At 43.1% G+C, this 12,334-nt stretch overlaps 1 protein-coding gene across 4 annotated transcripts in view; it reads right to left on the bottom strand.

The window, feature by feature from the left end:
- Positions 1 to 12,334, bottom strand: part of phkb (phosphorylase kinase, beta) — a 67,577-nt gene that overhangs the window by 25,085 nt on the left and 30,158 nt on the right. For all 4 annotated transcript variants that reach the window (XM_052601438.1, XM_052601437.1, XM_052601440.1 and 1 more), the window contains 2 exons: positions 12,063 to 12,221; positions 11,312 to 11,406 (listed from right to left, as the gene is read on the bottom strand). In XM_052601438.1, the coding sequence (XP_052457398.1) occupies positions 11,312 to 11,406; positions 12,063 to 12,221 (254 nt within the window). The remainder of the gene's footprint in view (positions 1 to 11,311; positions 11,407 to 12,062; positions 12,222 to 12,334) is intronic.

Below are 12,334 nucleotides of genomic sequence, written 5' to 3' on the forward strand. Positions count from 1 at the left end.
ACCAAACCTTAATTAACTTTAAGTTTCCTTTGTTCATCCTTTGTGTATTTGATTGTAGAACTCCCTTGGATTGGACAGTCATCTCAGGTTTCCAGTGAGCAAGGCTGCCCGACCGGTGTTACCGATACTGGCTGCGAGTGAAACTCGGTCCCTCTTGTCTCAAGAGACATCAGCAATTTTGGCACTCCAAAGGTTGTGCTAAAAGTCACAAGCCGTGCTGTCCTGCGACACGCCAGAGTAACGGAGGACCGGGGACACTGCGGTTCAGTGTTTGGGGAGCACCGGGGAGGTTGACCAAGCCACTGGTTCCCACCTGAATGACTTCAATTCAACCAGGTGAACCAACAGTGATAAAACCTATCCACTTATTATAAGCCACAGAATATTAGATATTCCCCCGGATATATTTTAAGTGTTTAACCCTTTTGCTTCTTTAAGCCACACCATATTTCTAGGTTTCCTACCCAGATAGCCCACTCACCTGTTGGCCCTATCTTAAAACCTAGCAGTAGGCTTAGGCCTCCTTATTCCCACTAACACATTGTGTTTCTATTGTTTTCATCTCATTTCAAGTGTTGTGTTTCACTTTGATCTTTTTCTACCCTCTGTTCTGTTGTGATTTGTTTCTTTCATTTCACATAGAGACAGTAACCTGGGAGCCACCAACGAAGTTAAATAGTAGAGCGACAACCAGCAGCCGGTGTCATCACACGACCCGCTAGGCTACTGCCTGTCAAATCTCCATTTCAGGTCCTTCGTTGACCCAAGTTAATTGGCTACTTAACTGTCTGACTGTTTGCATCAGTCAGCCCCAAAATTCTCATAAACGGCACAGCCCGTATGAATATAGCTCGTTAAATGTAGAACGAACTTGCATTGGTCTTTTTGTGTGTGTGTGCTGTGCTTCTCTCGCCGACAGAGAATCAGGATGTTCCAGGCATCCAGTCCAGCAGTCCACGGGGGCAACCTCTCGACATGGTTGAAAGCAGTGACGACCCCCTTCCTGCCCAAGGACGCCAGTAACCTGCAGCACCCAGAGCAACTAGACACCGAGCTAGATGAACTGATGGCACGCGATCCAAACCAAAGCGACTACTACAGAGAACTCGCCAGGATCTTCGGAAGCCTAGTTCCCATTCTCGTCACCCAGGCACGGCTCAGTGAACGGAGCAACATCGCGGAGGAGGCCTGGAAGGACCAGGCCCCAACCCAGAGTCATCTTGATCAGCTTCTCCTCGAGACCCAGAACCAGCGCGAGAAAGAGGACGACACAGATCCAGAGCTACAGAAAGGAGTTAAAAGACTTCACAATGCCCTGCAAGATCTTCGCCTCGACACAGATCAAAGAGAACAGCTGGAGAGAGAAGCCAGAAAAGAACTCAACAAAAAAAACTCCAGCAAGGCGACGCTCTCCTAAACAGAGCAGAGACTGAACTGAAAGAAAGAGACTATAAAACCTGGGCCTGCAAAACACACTTGCAAGCGGCCCGAGCTAAATTCAACAAGCTTACTCTGCAGAGAGATGAGCTCCAAGATGAACTTGACACTGTTCACACCGAACTGAGACAATCTCACAGATTACAGAGTGGCTGGATCGGAGAAACGCACACCACAAAATTTCTCCCGGGCCGCCACTCCAACCCTTTCAGCCAAGAACCCAGAGCTGGAAAAGGGGGTGTAATCTCCCTTCTAAGGAAATCACCAGCCAGCTTACAAGAACATCTGTCAACAACGGAGGGAAGAGAACCCTTCCAGAGAACGCATGTCACCAAACCCTGCACTGCTCACAGAGAACTTCACAAGCTAGCCAGAAGCATCTCTACATTCAATCCAGATCCTGCAGGAGGACATGATGTTCATGCTTCTTTACAAGCAATTGACTTTCATTTGCAAACTGTCGCCAACGTGACAGATGTGAACACATTGTACCTGTTAAAAATCACGTCCAGCCGTGATGTGCATTGCTTTCTGGAGCGTCAACCAGAGACTGTCAAAGTGTACTACCAGCAACTGCTACAGACTTTGATTCTTGAATTCTCTGATCCAAACTCAGATCATGGGCTCCTTATTGCTATGGACCTCAAACAGGGCCGATTTGAAAACCCACAGACTTTCTGTAGTCAGCTACGAAACACCTACTTCGGAGCATGCAACGAACCAGGTATGGAACAGGATTTCAACTTAAAAACTCTGTTCCTCCTAAACCTACATGCCAGTTGGAGTTTTCATCTCAGAGTCCCAGCGTGTCCCCGTAACAGGACTACACAAGAGTTACGGAACTTAGCCCACAAAGCTTGCACCAAGCAAAAGACTATTTGTGAAAAGACTGTGAAATACCCCAAAGTCTCTGTCTCTGAGCACTGCTTGGAGTTAACCCTAGATGGCGCCCTACAACACCACAGTCACAGACATTTTTACAGAGAGTCAATACCATTCCAAGCCAGCAGAGGGCAACACAGTGCAGCCACGTCTGAGACAGCAGAGATCCTGAGGGTGCTGAAAGTGCTTCTTCACATGAAAACTCACAAGGAAGATGAGCCAAGCACCCAGAACACTGCCCATCATCTACAGACCACAGAGCTAACTGTCACAGCACAAGGTGACAGCAACACCCAAGCTCCACAGTCAACAGCTGCACACCCTGAACGAGACAGCACAGGTCCTCACGCCAGGTACCACAAACACAAGGTACCAGAAAATGCTGTTTTGACTACCTGCCTTCGCAGCGAGCTACACAAGACCGGTCCTCACCACCCACCGATCGTCCCACCTGCCCTGATGCCAACATTCCTGGGCAGCCCTGTCAAAAAGGGGGTGGGCCGAAAAGGAGTCAACAGGGAAGACCTGATCGACACAGGATTAAACCCGACGGGGATCTCATCTCACCTTTTCAAAAGACTCCAATTTGAAGCTAAGAGACAAGATCGAACTCTTACACCTCAAACTTATGAACTGAATGTACAGGTGTACAGACAGGATGACATCCAGTTTGAACAGGTTGTTTCCATTCACCTGACATTCGTTCCGATGAGTCTAATACATCCCATGTATGTCCCACCAATGAACACTCATACATTGCTCATCGACAAAGACCTGCTAGAACACTTTGACCCTTCTCTGAACTTCAAACAGCTAAAAGACTTTGCTCAAGTGCGAGAACCTCTTTCTCTCCAGCCACACAGGTTGCTAGAGCCAGACTGTCAGGTCGCAGAGGTCACGGGAACTCCCACAGAGCCAGACGGTCAGGTCACAGAGGTCACGGGAACCCCAGCAGCCAGCCATGAGTACAACGCCCTAACAACAGGCCCAAGTTCAAGCCTCTGTACCTTAGTCAACAAACAGGGTACGGTGGTACCAGCTTACACCAAAGGGGTCGCTGTTCGGCTCAACCTGCAAGGTGGTCAAACCTTACACCACACGCTGGGTTTCTTCCAATCCTCACCTGAATGTGTGGAACTCGGACTCACACTTGCAAACAACAAGCATGTCAAACACCAACACCTGTTCCAGCAATGTGATAACATCACAAAAACACACAATGTGATCGTGTACTGGAAGAAGGTAAAAGGACACTCGAAGTTACCAAGTCTAGACGAGGACTTTAAAGATCACACTGACACCCTTGCCAAAACTGGCACACTAAACAACATTCTGTGGTCACTCCCAACCCAACCCACCCACATTCAAGGTTGAAGTGATTACACACAGCACAAGAACTTTACTAGCTAAACTGCCTACCTCAAAATCGCTTACGCAGGCTCCGTTGTCTATACAGACCAACATAGCGGACATGCGGGCTTCTGAAACCTTGATAATGACTTTGCTTTACCACCTCTCAGACCCCTCCATCCACCCTGGCAACCAGTCTACAGTCACTGACAACCAAAGCCCCAGACCACTGCATGATACACAAACCATGCTGCGTGCACAGAACAATATTGTGGGTTGTGCACCGTCTGACATCACAATGCCAGGGCGTGTAATGCCACGGAGCAAAAGGGGGATACTGCCAATATATTTCCATGACGCAGCATGTGCTGCACCACGCAGCACCAGAGCCACTGACAAAACACTGAAGCAAGCGTCATGCCAGCAGCAAGATGTGGCAAAACATGGGCGAGGGCGAGCTAAACCCAGTCACCGCCCACGAAGCAAAGAGACTGTCCTGTCCAACCAAAGACAGGCCTTGTTTGTTTCTTTCTCCCCTTTCTCTCTCTCTCTCCCTATTATCTGTACCAGGATGCTGCTGTGGTTTGCCGTGCCGTGCTGTCAGCCAAAGAGAGGACAGCTGCCACCGAGAAAACCGCTGAGACTCCTGACTACCGATGACAGGGCACACTACCCCAGCACTGTAACCGAATACAGCTGTACAAGGTTCCGATGGAGAGAGGACTCCCTCACTCACACTGAGGCCGATGTCAAACACCTGTTCAGCCAACATGAGAAAGTGACGGTTACACAAATGGAGTTAGGTGGACACCACCACCGCTCCAAACAGTTCCCGGGAGCTTTGCTTAGAGCCGCTGCTGCCGCCAGAATGTTTAACATTGTTATGTCCAGTGTCAATGCAGCGAACCAGACTGTAAACTCCTTGAAACCACTGTTTACTGTCTTCCAGAAGGACTTTACCCAGACTCAGCTGTTAACAGCATTAACAACAGCCATGCTGTGGGAGGTTAGCTCCTCCAATGACAGCCTAACCACGAGTAAAACCCCACCGTACATGATACCTTTAAGCCTTGTGTTAACTGTGCTGTCTTACGCCATCACCATGCCAGCTGACCTGCTACAAATACACCTGGCCAACTCTCTGGATACCACCCAACACATTGACAGTACTCCTGTCGACACAGCCCTCCAAGCACTGTCTCGACAGCCCATTCTGAACCAGTCATCTGCGGTCCGAGCCTGGACTGCTCCCGACACTGCACGGTGCATCTCCACCGTCATTGGTCCCGCCCTGACTCTTGGCGTGACCTTCATCCTATACAGGATACTCAACGGATGCAAACCTCTACAGCCAAACTCATGACAACTGTGGCTGGAGGTCTCCGATGGAATCCCCGGAAAAGGGACGCAAAGTCAAAGACAATACCGAACCTCACCAAGCTGAATCCTCAGCTTCAGGAACCACCTGTCATCATGACCCACCTGCTGCATGACCATCACAATTCACTTGTCATCTGCCCATCCTGATGATTGCCGTCCGATGATGTCCACACAGGGACTTCATCTGACGGAAGGGGGATGTGTAACAGATATGCAGATCATCGATTCATGTGTTTAATTCAGATTTTCCAAATGAAACTCTTTTTGCACCAAGTGCCTGGCCTGGCGCCAGCCTGGCTGGACTTAAATTATTTACGATGCCCATGCGAGCTTCAAAGAAGAAATGAAAACCCCCAACCACATTTCAACACTGGAGACAAAGGAACTTTTCGTATAAGTTCCTTACTTTCATTTTATTATTAATATGTATTTTAATTATGTTTATGGATTGCATAAAATGGTTAATCCGTGTTATGTGAAGAGTATAAGTTGCAAGCTCATACTTTAGGAAATGTCTCTCCTCACTTTAACCTCCTCAAAGAGAGCCACGTTTCTGCAACCCCCCATCTTTGCAGGTCGTAAAACTTTACGACCACACTGGAGAGGAGAGAAGCCAAATCTTCTCCCCAATGCATTCTATGGAATGATTTTGTTACCTGTTAGTTTTATGCTGTATAAATGTATTACGTATTCCCTTTTGGTACATTTAGATGTTTCCCAACATCTGCAGTGTTATCATGTGTTAAGCAAATCTTTCAGATGTAGAATTACACATATTTAATGTAACTTCATGTTTTGATCACATATACCTATTATGTTTAGTCTTGTTCTAATCGTCATGCTCTGACAGACCCATTTATCTAGAACCAAGTAAGGAAATGTATGTAATCTGAAGTACAAACTTGCTAGAAATATCCCTGATGGAATCGGACAAGCCCTAGATCTCCAGGGGGGGGGGGGTTGTCTTTTCAGAGACAAAGGAACTTTTCCCTCCGTTTCAGATCGCGGACTTTCATTGGCTGTTTACGCGAAAAAGGGGCGTGAACCATTTCAAGCCATAAGAACGACCGAACAAGGTCCGCCTGCCTCTTCTTCCTCTTCTCTGTTCTCGGACACGCTGCTCTCCAACGTTGCTTCCGCGCGGCCATAGGCCGCGCTCATAGCGCGAACCCCCTCAGCACAGGGGCTGGGAGAAAAAGCCATTTTAATGGCTCCTTTAGAAGCTTTCGTTTTCGTTCTTTTCTTTTCTTTTCTTTACTAAGTTTATTCAACTATTCGCCTCTCCACGCAAGGAAGACGAATTCTGGAACAATGTTTGTTGAACCTTTCAAATACCGCGCGAGGACAGAACAAAGGACCACGTGCTCCACGCTCACGCCAAGAGCAAGCGCAGCGTGCACGCACGTCACATGGCCTCCGTTTCATGGCACATGGCTGTTTCAACGGGAACAGCGCGCAAAGCTCACAAGCTCGACGCCGATCTCACGCCACGCTCACATTTGGACATTTTGCAAGTATCACTTTCTCTATGGAGATTTAAATGCTGCTTTAAAGTGTTGTTATGATCTGATTTGTTGTTGGCTTCCAAAAGTTACTGACTATGATTTTCATACCTGAGCTCCTTATGTGATCTCTCTCTCTCTCTCTCTATTTTCTCTCTCTCTCTCTCTCTCTCTCTCTCTCTCTCTCTCTCTCTCTTTTATTTGGATTCGTTATGTATTGTATAAAGCTTACTGTTTGTATTGTCGTACGCATATTTACTCTGTGTGATTTGTAGTTTGATGTATTACTAGTTTAATTACTAAAAACCCATATACTGACGATTGGCTTGGACTCCACCCCACTCACATTACGAGTCACTGAGATGTTGATCTATAGCTACAAGCTCTAAATTTAGAAACTAAATTTATCATAAGGATAGGATAATATTTTCATGGCCAGAGAATACTTTTCCTTGAATTATAAGGCGTGATAACTTTATTGAAAATTGATAGGTCTACAGTGGTTTGCTGGACATACCACGGTTTGATTTGCAGTAATTTACAGTAAGAGATATCACAATAATTGATATGAAGAATGTAATATTGACATATTAATGAGTAAGTTACAGTGCCCTGTGATTATTTATTGTTATAGGCAATTGAGCTATTTTTCATAATCAATCAAATTTAATGTAACTGTCATCTGAGATCTAAATTAATCATATTCCTGATTAATTATTCAAATTCCCTATATATCATTTGAGTTAATTATTCTGTAAAACTCATTGTTGTTACAATGTGGACAACTGAGGTGCATCAAAGCAGTGTGTGCAATTGTGTGCGCATGTACAGTATGTGTAGTGATTTGTAGAATTATTCCATCAGTCTATTCAGGGCTCAATGCTTAGACACATACACACTGCATGCTTATATTTATAAAGAGTAATTTCCACCAGGAAGAGCGACCTTGACAAGTACAAGGTGAATTAGTTCCATCATCAAAGGCAAGATGTGCGTGTACATGTGTAAATGTGCACCTACTTACTTCCAAGAAACCTAGTGTGTATGTCTATGTACCAGGTTTGTGCAGCATTCAGAATGGAATTGAGAAAGTATTTTTAATGCCAGTTCCTGAATTTGAATTAAGTTAGCCAGTAGGATGCAGAATTGCAATTTGAATTTCAATGTAAGTGGAACTGAAATTAACAGAAGTTCAATGGAAGGAATGATAAAATGATATAACACTAAACAGACTGATGGATCAATAGAAGGAATGAAAGAACAAAAGATAGAATGACAGATAGAATGATAGAACGATAGAGAGAACTATGGATGGATAGAATGAACGATAGAACGATAGATAGAATGACAGAACACCAGAACGATAGATAGATAGATAGATAGATAGATAGATAGATAGATAGATAGATAGATAGATAGATAGATAGAAAGAATGATAGAATGACACAACAATAGATAGAATGACAGACAGACAGGACGACAGACCAGTTTTCTTTCTTTCTTTTTTAGTGACTGTTAACTTTCTCAGACTATAGTTTTTGCTGTAGAATATGAAGATGTCGACTGACTACCAACAGAGAGACAGACAGACAGAGAGAGACAGACAGAGAGACAGAGAGAGAGAGACAGACAGACAGACATACAGATAGACAGACAGAGAGACAGACAGAGACAGACAGACAGATAGACAGAGAGACAGAGAGACAGAGAGAGACAGAGAGAGAGAGACAGACAGACATACAGACAGACATACAGACAGAGAGACAGACAGAGAGACAGACAGACAGACAGACAGAGAGAGAGACAGACAGACAGACAGAGAGAGAGAGAGAAAGACAGACAGACAGAGAGAGACAGACAGACAGACAGACAGAGAGAGACAGACAGACAGACAGACAGAGAGACAGACAGACAGACAGAGAGAGAGACAGAGAGAGAGACAGACAGACAGACAGAGAGAGAGACAGAGAGACAGACAGACAGAGAGAGAGACAGAGAGAGAGACAGACAGACATACAGACAGACAGACAGACAGACAGAGAGACAGAATGATAGAACAATTGATAGAATGACAGAAATAGGATGACAGACAGATAGACAGAACAAAAGATAGAATGATAGAACAATAGAGAAATGATAGAATGACAGAACACAATAGACAGAACGACAGACAGATCGGAAAAAATATAAAATGACAACGATAGATAGATAGATAGATAGATAGATAGATAGATAGATAGATAGATAGATAGATAGATAGATAGATAGATAGATAGATAGATAGATAGATAGATAGATGGACAGATAGATGGACAGATAGATGGACAGATCACTTCACCGTTTGTGGTTTGTTTATTTGTGGCGTGTTCTGGAAATCCCTCTGGGTGTTTGTGAAGTGACTCAGCCGAGAGAAAAAGACATGCAGACAGGAGATTTCATGTGGAACGAGTTGTGTCCAATCCCCATATTCCTCTACTCAATCCCTGAACAATCACTTCCTATAAGACGCACCGCAGGAACATGCTGTGTTTTCACATTAAAAGATACAGTGGCTGAGCACAGCCAACAAAAACAATGTGGCCGTGTTCTGTTGGAATACATTTATCTTAATGCATCAAATTAATTATGTATCAGAGAAATATAGCGTCTGCAAAGCCAAGTAACTGCAGAAAGGCCTCTTTCCCTGGGCTTGTGTATGTGAGCGAGGGAAGCATTTCAAAAGCTGTTCTCGTGTTTAAAAGGCAAAAAGATGAGGCTGCTTCCTGCACCTTGGCTGCTCTGCTGAACAATCATTTCTAAATTTAAACTGAGCTCCATCTGTGCTTTGTTGAAACAGGGTACATCCATCAATCAGGCAAAAAGGCCCGTCTAATCTCTGAACAAGGACATGGTTCAGAATGAAGATCTGCCTTCATACTGAGGACAAAGTATGGGAGACTTTAGCAGGAAAAGTGTAGGCTGAGAACAACCAATGCATAAACACAAACTGCCAATCATATTCAATCAGGTAGTGCAAGAGTACTTGCATAAATATTGCAGAAAGATGCTCAAAGACAGGCTGTAATATATAAACATAAACATAAACGGACACTTCATATGACTAAATCCATCCACAAACACACACTACCACAGAAATACACCACGCAAACAAACAGCAGCCAATGCAACGTGCCCTTTAGTCAGTGCAGCCTTTGATGCAAAAGTGAAGAGACAAGCAAGCCACGCATTACTGTGCAATATGCAGCGCCCTCCTTCAAAGCAGCAGGGCTCCTCCCAGTTTCCCATGCAGCAGTGGAACACTCATGAATAAAACAGCCGCCTGCCCCTCTCTGCCTCTGATTAGACAAACTTGTACTCCCAAGCCAATATCAGTCAAATTAGCTCTACATCTTAACTAGGGCTGATGTTATTCGGGATGATTTTGCTGGCAATATACAATTAAGCAACATTATGAATATTGAGACAATATTCAATAAAAGTTTAATATTTTGGCTTGTTACTAATAATCTGCTTTTTATTGTACTGTGTGAATATATATGTATATATGTATATATATATATATATATATATATATATATATATATATATATGTATATATGTATATGTATATATATGTATATGTATATATATGTATATGTATATATATGTATATATATATATATATATATGTATATATATATATATATATATATATATATATATATGTATATATATATATATATATATATATATATATATGTATATATATATATATATATATATATATATATATATATATATATATATATATATATATATATATATATATATATATATATATATATATATATATATATATATATATATATATATATATATATATATAAAAAAGCACTCAGCACTAATCTCAACCTCCTTGTTAGCTTGCATCAGTCACCATGCTCGCTTTAATATTAGTGTCAGATCTAGAGTCAGAGCTCTTGACAGGAAGGGACATTTCTGATGGCTCCCCACATCCTTAAATACATGAAATCTGAATTCAGTAGCTAGCACTACATTACATTTACAGTCTACGATAAACACTCCTTCACTGTTACAAGACTGCTGACAAGCAGCTTCCCAACCGCTAGATACACGTGACGTGAGCAAAAATAAGTGAGAGATTTATAGAAAAGGACGGACAAAACACATTCACATTAAAAAGATTGATGATAGTTCATGCAATACAGTTTTTTTAATGATTTGATAGAAGTCTCTTATGCTCAGCAAGGTTGCATTTATTTACTAACTATAAATAATTATCTCCAAGTTTAGCAGTAGAGTTGTGCTTTAATAAAGTTTTAATTGCATGATTTTTACTAGATATTCTACGGTGATGGAAATTTAAATTGGCATGTGCGTTTTTCAACCCGTTTCACTTTTTCCAGGGCTCTGACACAATTCCATTGTAATGAGCAGATGCTGTTATTAAAGCGACACTGCAGACTGTCTATAGGGACAGATGAGGGAGCTCTGTGCTAGCTATGAAACAGCAGGTGTCCGTAGGTTTTTCTTATCTACAACAGTGTGGTCTGTCTCAGCAATTACAGATCTGCAAGGAATGGATCTGCATTCTGCAAATCGTGTCAGCTGCAGAGGATCGATACTGAGATGTATCAGGGCTTCTGCTAAAGCCCGCAACAATTTAAGCACGAGGCTCGGACAGAGATTAAACACCCAGGCCATTCACATGTGTTCTAGTATCCGTGTAGTTGGCTAAAGAGAGATGGGATGCAGCTCACTTGATTGGAGAATCGCATGCTGACGTTCCTCTGATCCTCCCGCGGCACATAGCGATGGATGGGGTCGATGTCCTTTGGCCTGATCAAACCATCCACTGAACAGCAAACATAGAACAAGAATTACTGTTCAGTTCACGTGAGCTTTAACCTAAACCCCTGCGTTCTTAACCCAGACAGGGTTTACTAATGATCTGTGGGTCTGGATTTTACCGCACACACATTAATTATTGTCTACAATATGAATAATTCTAGGTGTGCAGCATAGTAATAACAGTGCTGGAAATACAACATTTTGTGGGGGGAAATCATGTTAATACTTAATAAGAACAGTTATTAGACTTAGAATTCGATATTCGCTGAAAATCCAACTTGATGTGATCAGTCAAAAGCTACGGTGGAGGAGAAGATGAATGAATAATGACTTCGGGTTTTCTGTATCAGTTCCTCATAAAAAATGGCTTCAGAAAAAAATAGTGCACCAGTCGCTTTTATGTTGGTTCCTTGTCCTTTTTTTGGAGCACCAGCTTCCACTTTCGCTGTATGGAAAAGAAGTCGTTTGAAAATGTGTTGACCTCTATTAATACGATCCCATTTTTTAGGTTTCATTTATAAATCATTTATAGCGGCGAATGTGAGCAGATGGCATAAAGTCACTGCATGAATAAATAATATAACATTTATGTAAACTCTTTCAGCGCGTGTCTGTGAAGCAGCCTCGACCCTTTTGGCTCTAGATGGATCTGAAACTCACCCAGAAGCTTAGCAATGTTATAGAGGGCTTGTCCCCAGAGGAACAGCATCCCATCACGCCCTGAGTTGCTGGGAAAGCGCTTCTGGCTGCCGTGATTCTTCTGTTCAGCCTCAACAAAGTCTGCCGGCACATAGTAATACTTGGGAATAACGACGTGGCCTGCAGAAAATCAAATCAGACAACATTTTGAGAGTTCCAGAGTGTTTCAGTATCTAACCAGCATACTAGAAGCATTTCTGAAGAATCGTGGCTGCTGAAAATTCTGCTTTGGG

Source organism: Carassius gibelio, chromosome A7, assembly GCF_023724105.1.
Source record: "Carassius gibelio isolate Cgi1373 ecotype wild population from Czech Republic chromosome A7, carGib1.2-hapl.c, whole genome shotgun sequence".
Taxonomy (NCBI): Eukaryota; Metazoa; Chordata; class Actinopteri; order Cypriniformes; family Cyprinidae; genus Carassius; species Carassius gibelio.